Consider the following 19,886-nt stretch of genomic DNA (forward strand, 5'->3'; position numbering starts at 1 on the left):
GTCCATAATTTCTGAACAGAGAAAACTGACAAAAATTAAACCTCTTCGTATATTATCATTCAATTCTTAAATGCTTTATTATAAAAAATCAGACAAGAATGATCTCAGTTAACTGTCTATTCAATAATTTTTAACAACATTTAGTGTCAGATGTAGGCTCTTCGGTATGAGAGAAACCAATCTGCTGCATCACCATGATGAGCTCATGGAATTTCCAGAAATCTAATGTAAACTACGTCTTTTTATGGGTTACTGTATACCCCCCAAATTTTCTTAAAACATCAAGTAGAAACACTGGCATTTTCTTTTTCGCCTCATCAATATTATGTTTGACCTTGTCTGGGAAAGAAAGAATAAGAAACAGTTTGAGGACAGAAAATGTGATTGAAACATGAACAATCTTTCTTCAGTGTCAAAGGTGGAAAAGGTAATGGCAAAAATGAACTATAAATGGTTAGCTTAGAAGGTGCAAGGAAATGTCCAGGGTTTTCAATAAAGTTGTAGACTTTAATCCTCTCCAAACACAATTTGGACAAAACCACAGCTCTCCCTTTATTCTTAGGATATTTTGATGTCACACCTTAAATCACTTCAATTCTCTCCCTTTCCCTTTCCTTCAATCAGCCAATTACGTTGTACCCAGCACTTCACTAAGGAATGTGGGAGTTACCTGGAAAGTACACTTAGATGGTTCTTCCTCTCAAAAAGTTGTCTTTAGTACACATTTAGTACACATCTGCCTCTGCTGCATTGGACAAAACCCTTTGAACATTTTCCATGTCCTCACCAACCACGTTCTCTCATCTGGCTAGTCCTCTTCTCTTCCCTTCATCCAACTACATTCTAGATCCTTTCTACACTACTTTATTGAAATGGTGCTAAGCTCACCGGCAATCAATCTCCTTTAAGACAAATCACACCGTATGCACTCTGTTCCTTCTCAAAATACATTCCCTTGACATTTTCCCTTTTGCCTATTCTTTCCATTTTATTTGCTGCCCTCTCCCTTTATTTTTTTTCTCTAATGTCTACTCTCTACTGGTTTAACAGTTGACTCTTAAACCTAATCCTCAATTATGACTTTACTGGAGTCCAAAATCATGGGGGTTTTTTCCCCTTGTTGTTGTTGTTCTTGTTATTACTTCGAAAAGAGAGCAATGTAGATGTTCTTTTATCAGCTAAATTTAATATGTGTAAAACTGAGATAATGTGCAAAACTGATTTCCCTTCCTCATCTTTGTAGTTTTCACAAATGAATTTATTAAGTATTCTATGGACCACAAGGATGGTCATATATCTCCCACCACTTGGATGGCAAATTGGCATAGAAAACTAGGTATCTCTTAGAGAGAGCATGGTACTGGTCTTCCAAGTTAATCATCACATTATTGCCCAATGAAGGCAAGAGGCGTAGCATGACTAAACTCATGCCCATGCAAAACCCTTATAAGGTCACTAAGAAGAAGTCAAAATCAAAGCTGTGTGCTGAAGAAATCTTAGCCAGGTCCCATCATAGTCATTCTTAAATTTAGAGCTAAATGGGAATCATACCAATCAGCTATGAAACTAACAAATTCCCAAGTCTAGCCTGCAACCATGTTGGAAGAGTCAAAATAGTTTTTGTTCTTTTTAATTCATGCCAGCCTTTCTTCCCCACAATGTTTTTTTGCTTTTTAAAAAAAAATTTCACTTCCAAGATGATTATTAATAATGGCTTTTAAGTATTTCTATGAGTGATACTGATTCTGATAGTTTGAAATTTAGTTCTGAATATAGAGTGGAGACCCTATTTAGGGCCAATTATTTTCAAGTGTTCACACTATTTTTGATGATGTATGCTATAAGACAGATGACATACGTTGACATATGGGCATAGATTTCATAGGCATCAATTAAATATAATGCTCAGGGTATGAGTTTTGCTTAGTTGAAATTCCACATTAACTGAAGTTATTCTGCAATATCTTGTGTATTATTAAGAACTATATGAAAACTAATATTTGTCCCCTTTTTTGCCTTAGCAAACGTAGTTACTGTTAGTGATGCCTGAAGATCTTACAGAGCTTTAGAGAGAGCATGAAAAGATTTGTGATTTATGTTGCAGAAAGAAATGAGAGATTGGTCTGAATGTGTATTTACTGATCCTGAACTTATTTCTGTGACTTAATCTGTAATTTTCTCTTCATGCTTGAGACAATTTCAGGTTAATCAATGCTTTTCTCTACACAAAATTTTATATATATATTTATATATATACACACACACAAATGCATATATATATACGTACACACATATAAATGTGTATATATATTCTTATTATGTTGCTACATGACCAAACATAGTTTCTATAAGAATCATAAATTCTCATTAAAAATTAATCAATTACTCTGTCAGTTAGCCCATGTGATTTTTTAATTTATTTTATAAAACACAAGTCCTCCCAAAATGAATACTTGAACTCACACGTATTTTTGTGTGTGTGTTCACACAATCATGAGAATTCCATTATGAAAGATTGGTGGAATCTGAGAGGTATGCAGATCAGTGTTCAATTAGAGTTGTTTTTTGTTTGTTTCTCTTATTAATTTCTTATCCAAGGCTTTAAGAGATTTTGCATCCCCTCTCCTTTTTGTAGAATTACTCACAGAACATTTCTCATACTGTAGTTAAGGGGGTGATTTGGGGATAAATTTTTGTGTAGGTAGCACTAAGAGAACTCACAAGTGAGAGTTGAGGGATAAGAAGTGAGAATAAATTAAATTTGTAGCTTGACTGACTAGAATAAGAGTGTTGTTGAATAAGATGGGAAACATAGGGAGGTGCAATTTTTTTTAGTAAAATTTTATTTCCAAATTTCTAAAAGGAACTAGAAAACACTAAAAAGGATTACTGACAAATTTTTATCATATTCCTTGAAAATATTTACAAATTAAACAAAAGCGATGACCTTTCAATATTCCATGTTCTCAAGCTATTCAACTCTCTTTCTCCCTTTCTCCCTTTCTCTCCCCACCCGCACACACACACAACTAAATTTTTCTCATTGACAGCCCACTACATGCAAACTTAACATCACAATCTTGACTCTTATAATAGCTCGTGATCCCGAAAAAGAATACAGTTACATGTTTGGTATGAGAAGAGAGTATAATCAAAATCCAAAAAAAGAAGATATAGAGAAGGCAACATGAAAAACAGAGAGGTTTACCTACTCTATTCCCAGTTAAGAATTGCTATGCAGAAAAACCAAGGGGTCTCTATGTTAATCATTAGAATTCACGCTGGGTATTTCTTCAATATCAATGTAAAAATTCATAGTGACACGTTTTACTCCGTGTAAAGATATTTTTTCCACAAGGAGCACAGCAGAGATCCTCAGCAAATTTGCATCCAGTCTACTCTTGGCCAACATTTTAGCACACTGAATATAGTGAGGGCTAAGTGGTCAATAATCTCTTATGTAAATATTTGGTGGGGTTTTGCATTGCAACCAATAACTCCTTCAAAAATAGCCTACAGAAATCAAAGGTACTCACTCTGAAATTCTTTGATGTTTGTAGAGTGTTCATGTTTCCTTCCTAATTCCTTTGAAGATGCACTGTCAGTTCTTAATCAATAAATGAAACTAAATTTTTTTTTCAATCATCGAGTGCAACTGACCTTTTGTTTGTAATTTTCAACATTATCCCATGTGCCCTGACTGCAGCATATTATCTGTTGGATACTAACTAGTTGGTTCATAGGGTTGTTGCTATATTTAATTAGGTAAACTTAATCAACTGATTTATTTTGGTATAAACCTGTGGCTACCCTCTGGATAATATTGTTGGTTAATGCAAAAGTATAAAGAAAGCTATCTATGAAAAAGCAGATTGCTTCACTGGAAAACAAAAGTTAGAAATGTTGTACAAAATATGTTCACTTTATAAAAATGCTTAAAACTTGTTTTAGTTTTTCATTGTTCTATAAGATGAAACCTTTTTACTTTATACATGCTACTTAATTATTAGATCACAAACTTTCCCCCAATAGTTTGCAAATTAAGAAGCATATATTCTTAATTTCTTTTTCAAAACACTGCTTTGTACTCCAGCAGGGGGAGATTTAGTAGAAGCCCCATATAAAGAAAGTGTATACAAGAAATTTTAGAAAAATTATGATGGTTGTATATTGGTAAATAAATGAAAAATCTATTCTCTTTGCCATTTTTTATCACTTATATGATATAATATGCTTGCTTGTTTGCTGAATTTAGTATTGATTATTTCTTATCACTTAATAAATATATTTACTTTTATTTAATCGAAGGTTATTAAAGTTATTTAAACTTTTAACTAACTCTCTTTTTCTTTTTTCTCTCCCCAGAAAGGATGGCATAGTGAATCCAGTCTGTTAAATTTCCTCTTCTCAATTTTAAACTTTGGTTGCTTAAGACTGAAGCAATTATGGTGAACCTGAGGAAGGCAGTGCACTCGTTCCTGTAAGGATGTTACTACCTATTATTTTTTTAAAATAACTTTTCATAGTAGTTTGCTCAAAAATGTTTAAAAGGTTTTTATATGATTATTCAGCTATATTTGCCTCAATCTGTATAAATGACTTGCATTCCAATAGACTAATATTACTGGTGTTTTCTATTCAAAAACAATAAATGGGAAAAAAACCAATAACTTGAACTCCAATTAAACACAACCACTCATATGTTCAAACAAGTAATATCATTCAAAAATAATTCTGATACTTGTGGTTGCTTTCTGTATGGTTAAAATGTAGAAATGAGAAAGGTTCTTTCCTTTTCCTTCCTGCATGAACTAAACAGCCAAGAGAATAAATGTCTTTACAAGTCTCTGGTTTTATGAAAAATAGTTAAGGTTGCAAAAGAATGAGCGAGAAGTCAGGGAATAGGGGTTGGAGGATGTGGCTGGACAGGATGTAGCCTTGAAACAATGAACCAGTAGTTAAAGTCAATAGAACATAACATAAAAGTGATAAGGAAAGCATTGAATTCAAGCACTGAGCAATTCAAAACATGATCTAATCCAGGTATATCTTCTTTTTAACTTAGTAAAAGGTTGGGTTGCTTTCTTCTAAACCTACTCTTTGAGGAATGGGGGCATGGAAACCAAGATCCAGGGCTCTGTAAAATCTGATCAGTACAACTGAGAAGCCTTGAATCGCCTTGCTCCTGCACAATCTCCTCTGTGATTTCTATAAAAGTGCTCACTGAGGAAAAAGTTTACAGAGCAGTGTAGATATAAAGTACATCAACACTGGATCCTCTGCAATATGCACCATTATAGCCCATCTTGGATGTCACTGTACATTGTAGTGATGACAGTCTCAAGGATACGTGGTTCCAAGAAAACTAGAGCAGACAGGAAAAGGAAAGGGTGAAGGACAGTGATAAAGAAGGGAAAAGAGAGCCAGGTTTGGGAAAATGAAAGGACAAATGTTCCTACTCCATGCGCCTGTGCCAACTTAGTATATAGCCCTTGATCCATATACCAAATGCAGGGCTACCTTAAAGGGCACCAAATTATTCTGCTATGGAATTAAAGAATTCACATAGAATTTTTTCCATTACAAAGAGAAACAAGGGATCTCTTCTAATAACGCCCATTGTCATATGCCATGCAAAAACTCAGTAGGTTTAAAATGTACTCAGACTTTTAAATCAAATTATAATTTTGTTTATCTACTAAGAATGTCAGATATTTTCATTCAAAACTTAGAAGCAATGAATAAGTTATTTGAATTGTTCAGATAGAAGTTGTGACTTTTGTGTACATATTTTATGAGACTTCTGTGGGCTTAATAGCAATCAATATAAGCTTTAGAAACAAGACCTAAATTACTCCTCTTTTGTAAAAGGACTGTATGTTTTTCACTGAGCATCTAAATGTTAGAAATTAGGTTTAATTAGAATACAGCCAATTCTTGATTACAATACTGTAGAAAATAGGATTGACTGCAGTAAAAATCATAATAATTTGCTCATAAGTAGTGCTCAATAAGAATTTATTAAATTGAATTGAATTGAAACCAGGAAACTGAAGTAAAAAATCTGTCAGGATTTTTCCCAACACCATTACTTTATTTAATAATTCACAAAAGACATATTTAGGTTCTACAAGCTTCCTCAATAATTCAGTATTTGTCTCATGGACTCTTTAATAAAAAGTAAAAATATATTTGACCAGCAGAGGTAGGCAAGATGAATGTTTTAAGTGGTTTTCTACCCCAAAGTTCTAAGATACTCAAATCATAAAATTCATAATTGGACGTAGTTTTTCATGTACTTTTGTTATACACAATTTTATTTTGCATTCTTCTACCATTTTTACAGAAATGTGAAAGGATTTAGATGTTTTCACAATTTACTGAGAAAATTTGAAGTTGCACTGCATATCCTGTTAGGACCATATTATCTAGGCTTAAGAATAAATATATTTGTGATTCTGCAACTGACGATTGAAGATGCAGCATATTATTGTGAGCGTAAAGTCTCGTGGGACTACTTGAAATGATCATCAACTAATTTAAACCAGAATTTTTTTTTTAATTTCAGAAGAACATGTTTTTCAACAGCTAGGCCAGAAAAGACCTTGGATTTAAAATTACTATCTGAGCCAGTTCTGCATAAATAAGTATCTTCTTAAAATAAAACCAGGATTTAAATTCTTGACAAATTTTGAAGTACATTGAGTTAGGGTATAGCTACCACAAAATACTTTTGTTTAACTTTGAAGGCAGAAAGAAGGTAAGCTCCAACATTTACTGAGGGCCTATTACGACAAAGGTATTATTTTTAGACTTTACATATATCATTTAATTTTCACAACAATAATGTGAAAAAGATCATCCTCATTGTAAAGATGAGGAAATTGATCTTCTGAGAGGTTAAGTGACTGGTCAAAAAAAATCATTTAGGTCATGTAGCCAGGACATTGGCCACATGCCAAATGCAACAAATACAGTGACAGAATAATCAAAGCTGAAAGCACATACCTTGCTTCTATTTATTTGGTCCTTTATTTCAATAATTTCTGTTCACTTTAATCACAAATTAATTATGATATAGATTTTTTGAATCACATATTATTTTAGCTTATTTTTTATGTCCCAGGAAAAAAGAATACATCCAGCGTTGGAAAGAATTTAACGATTACTTCTCATTATTTGAAAAAAATTACTATGTATGTCTCCCGCCGACATGATGCTTAGGATATCAGGTAGCTTTGACTAATGAGGAAGTAGTTTTAAGCTAAATGTCCGAAGTACTAGTTTTCACCCCTTGTAGAATGAGAAAGTCAAAATATTTTCATGATTTCTTCATTACGTTAAAATACATAAAGTATATTAACAAGATATTAAGAGAAATAATTTTTAAACATGGTAGAAAATTATTATAATATTTTACTTAAGTTTAAATAAGCCCAATAATTTTTCAGGTTCAGTGTTCCAGTTTTGGTTCAGAAAGTATGGTGTGTGTGTATGTGTATGTGTGTGTGTGTGTGTGTGTGTGTGTGTGTGTGTGTATAATATTATAGATACAATCATGATAATCATAATCATCTAGTGTTACTACTGCAAGTTTCTCTGATGATTGATAATAAGTGATAGTCAATCTAATCACACATATATTTTCCCTGCAGAAATAATATTTTTAGCTCAAAGAACAAGTGAATGAGATAATGAAATCAAAACTTTTACATGGAGAACTCATAGACTCTGGATTTTGTAATGTCATGTGTTCCATCCCCTATGCAATTTTCTTGCATAGAGAATTGGTTAGCACATATTGTACCAGTAGAGGAAATTTTCTTCTCTATAAATAATATCAGGGTTTAACAACTAGTACATATAGCGTAATTGTTGCTTAGTATTCATTAAATAACTATTACTGAACATAGAATACACATAAGACAGTCATTTACAGATAATTCTTGCTTTTAAGCAGGAAATATTGAATATACTTATCTTTCTTGTTTATCTTATTAAGGAAAATAAATATTAGTTTCATTAGACACTTTAGGGACTTACATTAATGTATGAAACCTGAATAAATCTCATATCACCATCAGGGGAAATTAATTTGGAATGTACAAAACATAACCACGTCTGTCTCTCTTGCATTAGTCTGCCACTTGGCCTGAAATTCCTACCAGTAAAAATCTACATAAGTACCATTATGAGAGGTGTACATTTTAAATGACTTAAGAGATTTCTTTTCCAGCATAGGAAAGCAGCAAACTCATAGGAGTTAATTATCACCACAAATCATTTTCTAACCTAGAACAACACCAGAAAACATAGGACAGAAATGGGGAGAGTGTCAGGTAGAAGGAAAATTTACAGGACAGATATTAAGAAATTATGGGCCAGCATAAAGTCACTCAGCAAGTCAAACAATACTGTGGTTTCAGATTGATTGTAGAGAGTAAAAGTCTAAAACACAGGCTTTGAATTCAACGGGACTTGAGTACAGACACTGCCCCTGCCACTTACTGGCTGTATTTCCTTGAGAAAGTTACTTAACTTCTCTGAACCTCTGTCTCTCCATATACATAATAGATATAAATCAGTACTGACTTCATGAGGATGTTGTATGAGATCAAATGAGATTATACATATATATTTCAGTAAGCTAAGTGCCTGACTCATATTAAGCATTCAATAAAAGTATTTGGGGGAGAGAAAGAAGAGATACTGAGGTTTAATTGAGAGTAGAAATGATGATGATGATAATAATGATTGCTAAAGGAAAAGCAGTTGTTTTATATAAGTAATTTATTAGGTACAAGCAATATAATATATACCTGATTATTTTTTTCTTAATTTTCAGTGTGCACCTGATTGGCCTATTGGTTTGGCAATGTGATATTTCTGTGAGCCCAGTAGCAGCCATAGTAACTGACATTTTCAATACCTCCGATGGTGGACGCTTCAAATTCCCAGACGGGGTACAAAACTGGCCAGCACTTTCAATCGTCATAATAATAATCTTGACAATAGGTGGCAACATTCTCGTTATCATGGCAGTAAGCTTGGAAAAGAAACTGCACAATGCCACCAATTATTTCTTAATGTCCCTAGCCATTGCTGATATGCTAGTGGGACTACTTGTCATGCCACTGTCTCTGCTTGCAATCCTTTATGGTAAGTACAAATTTATTAGTTTTTTGATCTCAGATCATGTTATAAATCTGTGGCAGGTATCGTAAAAAATCAGAAAGTTAATTATTCTACTCATATCATTTGGAAAATAAAGAAAAAAGAAAATTGTGTGACAGAAGAAATTGGATGTGTGTATCATATTTATTAAACAAATCAGTAGCAGACACTTGAAAAAAGCAAAACAAATGTTTTATAATATATTAAAATCATATATAGATACTCTATTGCTCAGTGTCATTTGTAAACAATGACAATTGCCTTCCAATATACAGAATGTGACAGTGGAAAGAAACATGTGCCTACCCCTATGTTCTGGGCAGTACACATACCTAGTACCAGCTTTTATACAAAGAAGATGAAAGAAGCTCATCATCTTCATTTTATTTTTTAACATCTTTATTGGAGTATAACTGCTTTACAATGTTTTGTTAGTTTCTGCTGTATAACAAAGTGAATCAGCTATATGTATACATATATCCCCATATCCCCTCCCTCTTGCATCTCCCTCCCACCCTCCCTATCCCACCCCTCTAGGTGGTCACAAAGCACAGAGCTGATCTCCCTGTGCTATGCAGCTGCTTCCTACTAGCTATCGATTTTACATGTGGTAGTGTATATATGTCAGTGCTACTCTCACTTCATCCCAGCTTACTCTTCTCCCTCACTGTGTCCTCAAGTCCATTCACTATGTCTGTGTCTTTATTCCTGTCCTGCCCCTAGGTTCATCAGAACCTTTTTTTTTTTAGATTCCATATATATGTGTTAGGATACGGAATTTGTTTTTCTCTTTCTGACTTACTTCACTCTGTATGACAGACTCTAGGTCCATTCACCTCACTACAAATAACTCAATTTTGTTCCTTTTTATGGCTGAGTAATATTCCATTGTATATATGTGTCACATCTTCTTTATCCATTCATCTGTTGATGGACACTTAGGTTACTTCCATGTCCTGGCTATTGTAAATAGTGCTGCAATGAACATTGTGGTACATGACTCTTTTTGAATTATGGTTTTCTTAGGGTATATGACCAGTGGTGGGATTGCTGGGTCGTAGGATAGTTCTATTTTTAGTTTTCTAAGGAACCTCCATACTGTTCTCCATACTGGCTGTATCAATTTACATTCCCACCAACAGTGCAAGAGGGTTCCCTTTCCTCCACATCCTCTCCAGCATTTATTGTTTGTAGATTTTTTGATGATGGCCATTCTGACCGGTGTGAGGTGATACCTCATTGTAGTTTTGATTTACATTTCTCTAATGATTAGTGATACTGAGCATCCTTTCATGTGTTTGTTGGCAATCTGTATACCTTCTTTGGAGAAATGTCTATTTAGGTCTTCTGCCATTTTTGGATTGGGTTGTTTGTTTTTTGATATTGAGCTGCATGAGCTGCCTGTATATTTTGGAGATTAATCCTTTGTCATTTGCTTCACTTGCAAATATTTTCTCCCATTCTGAGGGTTGTCTTTTCATCTTGTTTATGGTTTCCTTTGCTGTGCAAAAGCTTTTAGGTTTCCTTAAGTCCCATTAGTATATTTTTGTTTTTATTTCCATTTCTCTAGGAGGTGGGTCAAAACAGATCTTGCTGTGATTTATGTCATAGAGTGTTCTGCCTATGTTTTCCTCTAAGAGTTTTATAGTGTCTGGCCTTACATTTAGGTCTTTAATCCATTTTGAGTTTATTTTTGTATACGGTGTTAGGAAGTGTTCTAATTTCATTCTTTAACATGTAGCTGTCCAGTTTTCCCAGCACCACTTACTGAAGATGCTGTCTTTTCTCCATTGTATATTCTTGCCTCCTTTAACAAAGATAAGGTGGCCATATGTGCGTGGGTTTATCTCTGGGCTTTCTATCCTGTTCCATTGATCTATATTTCTGTTTTTGTGCCAGTACCATAATGTCTTGATTACTGTAGCTTTGTAGTATAGTCTGAAGTCAGGGAGCCTGATTCCTCCAGCTCCGTTTTTCTTTCCCAAGATCGCTTTGGCTATTTGGGGTCTTTTGTGTTTCCATACAAATTGCAAAATTTTTCTTCCAGTTCTGTGAAAAATGCCATTGGTAATTTCATAGGGATTGCATTGAATCTGTAGATTGCTTTGGGCAGTATGGTCATTTTCACAATGTTCATTCTTCCCATCCAAGATCATGGTATATCTCTCCATTTGTTTGTATCATCTTTGATTTTTTCATCAGTGTCTTATACTTTTCTGCATACAGGTCTTTTGCCTCCTTAGGTAGGTTTATTCCTAGGTATTTTATTCTTTTTGTTGCAAGAGTAAATGTGAGTGTTTCCTTCATTGCTCTTTTAGATTTTTCATCATTAGTGTATAGGAATGCAAGAGATTTCTGTGCATTCATTTTGTATCCTGCTACTTTACCAAATTCATTGATTAGCTCTAGTAGTTTTCTGGTAGCATTTTAGGATTCTCTATGTATAGTATCATGTAAACTGCAAACAGTGACAGTTTTACTTCTTTTCCAATTTGGATTCCTTTTATTTCTTTTTCTTCTCTGAGTGTTGTGGCTAAAACTTCCAAAACTATGGTGAATACTAGCAGTGAGAGTGGGCAACCTTGTCTTGTTCCTGATCTTAGAGGAAATGGTTTCAATTTTTCACCTTTGAGAACAATGTTGGCTGTAGGTTTGCCATATATGGCCTTTATTATGTGAAGGTAGGTTCCCTCTATGTCTACTTTCTGGAGAGTTTTTATCATAAATGGGTGTTGAATTTTGTCAAAAGCTTTTTCTGCATCTACTGAGATTATCATATGGTTTTTATCCTTCAATTTGTTAATATTGTGTATCACATTGATTGAATTGTGTATAATGAAGAATCCTTGCATTCCTGGGATAAACTCCACTTGATCATGGTGCATGATCCTTTTAATGAGCTGTTGGATTCTGTTTGCTAGTATTTTGTTGAGGATTTTTGCATCTATGTTCATCAGTGGTGTTGGCCTGTAGTTTTCACTTTTTATGGCATCTTTGTCTGGTTTTGCTATCAGGGTGATGGTGGCCTCATAGAATGAGTTTGGGAGTGTTCCTTCCTCCTCAATTTTTTGGAAGAGTTTGAGAAGGATAGGTGTTCACTCTTCTCTAAATGTTTGATAGACTTCTCCTGTGAAGCCATCTGGTCCTGGGCTTTTGTTTGTTGGAAGATTTTTAACCACAGTCTCAATTTCAGTGCTTGTGAGTGGTATGTTTATATTTTCTATTTCTTCCTGGTTCAGTCTCAGAATGTTGTGCTTCTCTAAGAATTTGTCCATTTCTTCCAGGTTGTGCATTTTTTTGGCATATAGTTGCTTGTAGTAATCTCTCATGATCCTTTGTATTTCTGCAGTGTCAGTTGTTACTTCTCCTTTTTCATTTCTAATTCTACTGATTTGAGTCTTCTCCCATTTTTTCTTGATGAGTCTGGTTAATTGTTTATCAATTTTGTTCATCTTCTCAAAGAACCAGCTTTTGGTTTTATTGATCTTGGCTATTGTTTCCTTCATTTCTTTTTCATTTATTTCTGATCTGATCTTTATGATTTCTTTCCTTCTGCTAACTTTGGAGTTTTTTTGTTCTTCTTTCTCTAATTGCTTTAGGTGTAAGGTTAGGTTGTTTATTTGAGATGTTTCTTGTATCTTTAGGTTGGATTGCATTGCTATAAACTTCCCTCTGAGAACTGCTTTTGCTGCACCCCATAGGTTTTGGGTCATCGTGTTTTCATTGTCATTTGTTTTTAGGTATTTTTTGATTTCCTCTTTGATTTCCTCAGTGATCTCTTGGTTATTTAGAAGCATACTGTTTAAGACTCCACATGTTTGTATTTTTTACAGATTTTTTCCTGTAATTGATACCTAGTCTCATAGCATTGTGGTCAGAAAAGACACTTGATACGATTTCAATTTTCTTAAATTTACCAAGGCTCGATTTGTGACCCGGGATATGATCTATCCTGGAGAATGTTCCATGAGCACTTGAGAAGAAAGTATATTCTGTTGTTTTTGGATGGAATGTCCTATAAATATCAATTAAGTCTATCTTGTTTAATGTGTCATTTAAAGCTTGTGTTTCCTTATTTATTTTCATTTTGGACAATCTGTCCATTGATGAAAGTGGGGTGTTAAAGTCCCCTACTACTATTGTGTTACTGTCGATTTCCCATTTTATGGCTGTTAGCATTGCCTTATGCATTGAGGTGCTCCTATGTTGGGTGCATAAATATTTACAATTCTTATATCTTCTTCTTGGATTGATCCCTTGATCATTATGTAGTGTCCTTCTTTGTCTTTTGTAATAGTCTTTATTTTAAAGTTTATTTTGTCTGATATAAGAATTGCTACTCCAGCCTTCTTTTGATTTCCATTTGCATGGAATATCTTTTTTCATCCCCTCACTTTCAGTCTGTATGTGTCCCTAAGTCTGATGTGGGTCTCTTGTAGACAGCTTATATACGGGTCTTGTTTTGTATCCATTCAGCCAGTCTATGTCTTTTGGTTAGGGCATTTAATCCATCTACATGTAAGGTAATTATCGATATGTATGTTCCTATTACCATTTTCTTAATTGTTTTGGGTTTCTTTTTGTAGGTCTTTTCCTTCTCTTGTGTTTCCTGCCTAGAGAAATTCCTTTAGCATTTGTTGTAAAGCTGGTTTGGTGGTGCTGAATTCTCTTAACTTTTGCTGGTCTTTAACGATTTTAATTTCTCTGTCGAATCTGAATGAGATCCTTGGTGGGTAGAGTAATCTTGGTTGTAGGTTTTTCCCTTTCATCACTTTAACTATGTCCTGCCACTCCCTTCTGGCTTGCAGAGTTTCTGCTGAAAGTTCAGCTGTTAACCTTATGGGGATTCTCTTGTATATTATTTGTTGCTTTTCCCTTGCTGATTTTAAATTTTTTTCTTTGTACTTAATTTCTGATAGTTTGATTAATATGTGTCTTGGCATGTTTCTCCTTGGATTTATCCTGTATGGGACTCTCTGTGCTTCCTGGACTTGATTGACTGTTTCCTTTCTCATGTTAGGGAAGTTTTCAACTATAATGTCTTCAAATATTTTCTCAGTCCCTTTTTTTTTCTCTTCTTCTTCTGGGACCCCTATGATTCGAATGTTGTTGCCTTTAATATTGTCCCAGTGGTCTCTGAGACTGTCCTCAATTCTTTTCATTCTTTTTTCTTTATTCTGCTCTGCATTAGTTATTTCCCCTATTTTACCTTCCAGGTCACTTATCTGTTCTTCTGCCTCAGTTATTCTGCTACTGATTCCTTCTAGAGAATTTTTAATTTCATTTATTGTGTTGTTCATCATTGTTTGTTTGCTCATTAGTTCTTCTTGGTGCTTGTATTTTTTCTTGCATTTTTTCCATTCTATTTCCAAGATTTTGGATCATCTTTACTATCATTACTCTGAATTCTTTTTCAGGTAGACTGCCTATTTCCTCTTCATTTGTTTGTTCTATTGGGTTTTTACGTTGCTCCTTCATGCTGCATATTTCTCTGTCTTCTCATTTTGTTTAAAATACTGTGTTTGGGGTCTCCTTTTGGCAGGTTGCAGGTTCGTAGTTCCCATTGTTTTTGGTGTCTGCCCCCAGTGGGTGAGGTTGGTTCAGTGGTTTGTGCACGTTTCCTGGTGGAGGGGACTGGTGCCTGTGTTCTGGTGGGTTGGGCTGGATCTTGTCTTTCTGTTGGTCAGGGCCACGTCTGGTGGTGTGTTTTGGGGTGTCTGTGAACTTACTAAGGTTTTAGGCAGCCTCTCTGCTAATGGGTGTGGTTGTGTTCCCATCTTGCTAGTTGTTTGGCATGGCACATCCAGCACTGGAGCTTGCTGGCCATTGGGGTGAGCTGGGTCTTAGTATTGAGATGGAGATCTCTGGGAGAGCTCTCGCCAATTGATATTACGTGGGGCTGGGACGTCTCTGGTGGTCCAATGTCCTGAACTCGGCTGTTCCACCTCAGAGGCTCAGGCCTGACACCAGGCCGGACCACCAAGACCCTGTCAGTCACACAGCTCAGAAGAAAAGGGAGAAAAAAAGAAAGAAAAATAATAATAAATAAATAAATAAATAAATATTAAAATAAATTAATAATTTAAAAAAAGAGAGCAACCAAACCAATAAAAAAATCCACCAATGATAACAAGCGCTGAGAACTATACTAAGATAAACATAAGAAATCAGAAACAAATCAGTTGCAGACAGCAAACCCCAAGTCTGCAGTTGCTCCCAAAGTCCACCGCCTCAATTTTGGGATGATTCACTGTCTATTCAGGTGTTCCACAGATGCAGGGTACATCAAGTTGATTGTGGAGATTTAATCCACTGCTCCTGAGGTTGTACGGAGAAATTTCCCTTTCTCTTCTTTGTTTGCACAGCTCCTGGGGTTCAGCTTTGGTTTTGGCCCCACCTTTGCATGTAGGTCGCCCTCAGCATCTGTTCTGGCCCAGACAGGACGGGGTTAAAGCAGCAGCTGATTAGGGGGCTCTGGCTCACTCATGCCGGGGGGAGGGAGGGGTACAGTAGTTATAATTGGAATGTGGGGCGAGCCTGTGGCAGCTGAGGCTGGCATGACATTGCAACAGCTTGAGGCACACTGTGTGTTCTCCCAGGGAAGTTCTCCTTGGATCAGAGGACCCTGGCAGTGGCAGGCTGCACAGGCTCCCAGGGCATTGTGGATAATGACCTGTGCTTCTACACAGGATTCTTGGCGGCTGCAGCAGCAGCATTAACGTTTCTTGCCCATCTCTGGGGTCCAAGCTGATACCCACGGCTTGTGCCCATCTCTGGAACTCGTTTAGGTGGTGCTCTGCCTTCTGTGGGCAGACAGGGAAGGAATCCCCTCTCCTCACACACCCCAAAACAATGGTCTCTTGCCTCTTAGGCAGGTCCAGACTTTTTCCCGGTCTCCCTCCTGGCTAGCTATGGGGCACTAGCCCCCTTCAGGCTGTCTTCATGCAGCAAACCCCCATCCTCTCCCTGGGATCTGACCTCCGAAACCTGAGCCTCAGCTCCCAGCCCCCACCTGCCCCAGCAGGTGAGCAGACAAGCCTCTCAGGCTGGTGCATGTTGGTCATCACCAATCCTCTGTGCAGGAATCTCTCCGCTTTGCCCTCTGCACCCCTGTTGCTGTGCTCTCCTCCATGGCTCCAAAGCTTCCCCACGCCCACCCCCTGTGTCTGCCAGTGAAGGGGCTTCCTAGTGTGTGGAAGCTTTTCCTCCTTCACAGCTCCCTCCCAGACGTGCAGGTCGCATCCCTATTCTTTTATCTCTGTTTTTTCTTTTTTCTTTTGCCCTACCCAGGTACGTGGGGAGTTTCTTGCCTTTTGGGGAGTCTGAGGTCTTCTGCCAGCGTTCACTAGGTGTTCTGTAGGAGATGTTCCTCATGTAGATGTATTTTTGATGTATTTTTGGGGAGGAAGGTGATCTCCTCGTCTTACTCTTCTGCCATCTTGAAGGTCCCCAAGGCTCATCATCTTTAAAAACATATTTTAAGTAATCTTCTTAAATGTTGACAAACTAAGTGCTTGGCACATAATAAGCACTCAATAACAGCTATTCGTCTTCCTAGAGTCTATAATTCATGTTTTCAAAAGGAGACAGTGATAAAAATTAACTACTAATTATATAAGTTCAAGGTCATATTATCACAATAAAAATTCAAGCATTAAAAGTTTTGATATATGATTTTAGAGAGCTTTTAATTTTTCTTTTGATTTTCTGCCATATCTTTGCCCTATTCGTTTTAACCTAACTTTTGTTTCTAGCTAATATTTATTAAGAACAATCAAAACCACTTATACTATACTGCAAAGTTTCTTTCCTAGGGAGTTGGAGAACCCAGTTTGAATTTCATTGCCGATATGCTCATCTCACAAGGGAGTGAAATAGACTCCCTTTTCCCTGGAGTGTATAATGGAATTAGACTGGAAGGACTAATACTGAAAGTGTATCTAGTTCTCAAGTCCTAAAAGAAGATTACTGCATCTAGAAAATAATCTCTCATGGAACTTACGAATTAATTATCCTGTTCTAAATACACAATGGTAATAGATTGTCTCAGTAGGCATTTTATAAATAGTGTTCTCAGGAAATATGCTTTTCTTATATTTGCTGAGTTTCAATGATGCATTAATCTCAAAGTATAAGTATTTTACCTTCTCTGTGAGCATTTTACCACACTATAGCTCCAAATTATGTAAGAAAAGGTCACTGGAATGAATGTGCTTTAGAAGGTATACTTTGTCTTGTGGTGTCTGTTTCATTTTGCCAGTTTCTCCCTTAAAAATATATGGGTGGTCAAAAAATGGCATCAGCCTAAATCCAAATATCCTAACACATCCATCACCACACCCCCAAGCAATAAAGAACAACAAAAACAAATAAAACTACACAATACCACCACCTAATTTGGAGAACGTCCAAATTCCAAATTATCTGTAAGCAGAAAATAAATAAGAGATCACAATGAGCTCTCTATTAGGCTCCCACCATGTGCTGTTGTGAAGAGGAAGGGCAGTCCAGTAAATACTAAATGAAAGAGAGAGGAGGAAAGCTAGTAGGAAGCCTAAGATTGATCTAAAATCATCATAAGAAAGAAAGTCTACCCCAAGTATGAAAATTCTGAGAAACTTCTCTGGAAGCTCATCCTTTAGAGAATTGACTTAGAAGTGTACATAGGACTCAAGAAAGCTGTGTTGGAGAGGAACTCTTTGGAGGTAGAAAAGGGTTAAAAGGGAGAGGTGACTTTTGAAAAAAAATGCACAGTGAAGGGAAAAAGAAACAAGAGGGGAAATTTCATCATCTTACAAGACAGAAAAATGTCAACATGTAAGAACCCATCAACCCTCCCCCCACTGCCCTCCACTGTACCCCAAAAGTCCTCCAATAAAGAAATCATACTTTGTTACATGAAGAGAAAAGGGTACTCCAGAGCTTGGAATCTTGGAAACCACCCACAAACTGCTAGCCATGTTCATACAAATTCAAAGATGCAACCAACTTTCATCTATACCAAGCTACTATAAAAAGAAAGCAGAACATGAGAATAGAAAAAGCCATTTGATGAAAGTTCCCACAAATAAAGAATGATCAAAAAACAAGAAAGCTGTAACAAAATACTTCAAGATAAACTAAATTTTCTCAAACATTTAAAGATATATATAAAAAAAAAAACCTTGAAGTAGAAATCTAAAAACTAAGAAAAGAAATGGATAAAAAAATTGGTCAACATAAAGCAAAAGTTGATTGAACCCAGGAGAATAAAATAGGAGAAAAAGATAAAATCATATTGGAATGAACATTAAATTAAAAGTGCCTAAAGAAGAATAGATTAATATGAAAAGTTAATAAGGGACACTAAAGAAAAACAGGGAAACAACAGAAAGAATGAAAATGAGATGAAGAAAGAAGTAAAAGAGGTCAAAAAGAAAGTGTTTGAGATGGAAGACCAGCAAATAAAAGATCCAATGTGTGTATAATGAGAATCCTTGAAAAGAAAAAAATATAATGGAACAGAATTAATATTTAGAACTATAATCCTGGAAAGTTTTCCAGAAATAAAAGAGGGTCTAAATGTACATATTGATAGGGCCAACCCAGTACCAAAAATTTGACCTGGAACAATCAACTCTGAGATATATCTGAGACAGGTTTTAAATAGAAAGAAAAATCTTCAGGCAAAAATAAGAAATAATTTACAAAAGCAAGAGAATTAGGCTGGCTTCATAATTTAAAAAAATAACAAAACAAAGCAACACTGAAGCAATATTTTTATAAAAGTCAACCACTTATAGGATATCCTTTCAAAAGTAAATCTATAAAGACAGAAAACAGATCATTAGTTTCCAGGGCCTGAACATGCGATACTGACTCCAAAGGGGCATTTACTTTGGTAGTATGGAACTGTTCTATATCTTGATTGTGGTAGTGGTTGTATATATATTTCTCAAAATTTGAAAAACTATATATTCTAGTATGCAGTTTTAAAAGGGTGAATTTTACTGTACGTAAGTTATACCTGAAATTTAAAAAAGAAAAATACTCAAATAAAGTTTCAAACCAAGACTTTGTATCCAGACAAGTTGGCCGTCAAGGCTGTAAAAAGCCTAATATTTTTTAAACCCAGAGAATTCTGAACCCATAGGTCCTTATTAAGAAACTGAATAATGGATAAGATTCATCTAACAAAGGGATGATTGGGAACTTTTCCTCAAAAAGATGGATCATGAGTGTTTAATATATTTAATTTTAGAGCTAAGACAGAAATAAAGGTGGTATAAGGGCGTAAGAATACTGTCATATCTTATATGATATATATTATTTGTTATATACTCTAACAACTTAGAAGCAATGCAACTAAAAATTGGGAAGAAAAGAGAAAGGGAAAGAGAAAGAAGAAAGTAGACTAATTTCATTGATTTTTCTATAAACAAAAGATGGGTGTTAATTTATATGACTCCAAAAAATGGCAAACCAGAAAAACTAGATTTCATAAGAAAACAGAGGTCTAAGAGTATTAAACAGGATATAAAGAAAACATGATATAAACATGATATAAGGTTAACCACTAGAACAAAAAAGACAAACCTATCTAAAACTAAAAGAAGTGCAATTAATATTAGAGTAAAAAAAAAAAAAGAGTCAAGTAGAGGAATAAACACAATAAAATAAAACAATGCTCTCAACATTATACCATGATACAATGACAGAGTTGAAAACAAACA

At 35.4% G+C, this 19,886-nt stretch overlaps 1 protein-coding gene across 1 annotated transcript in view; it reads left to right on the plus strand.

The window, feature by feature from the left end:
• Positions 1-4,445: 4,445 nt before the first annotated feature.
• Positions 4,446-19,886, plus strand: part of HTR2C (5-hydroxytryptamine receptor 2C) — a 116,183-nt gene continuing 100,742 nt past the window's right edge. The window contains exons 1-2 of the mRNA XM_061178689.1: positions 4,446-4,480; positions 8,846-9,159. Of these exons, the coding sequence (XP_061034672.1) occupies positions 4,446-4,480; positions 8,846-9,159 (349 nt within the window). The remainder of the gene's footprint in view (positions 4,481-8,845; positions 9,160-19,886) is intronic.

The sequence above is a fragment of the Eubalaena glacialis genome, chromosome X (genome assembly GCF_028564815.1).
Source record: "Eubalaena glacialis isolate mEubGla1 chromosome X, mEubGla1.1.hap2.+ XY, whole genome shotgun sequence".
Classification (NCBI taxonomy): domain Eukaryota; kingdom Metazoa; phylum Chordata; class Mammalia; order Artiodactyla; family Balaenidae; genus Eubalaena; species Eubalaena glacialis.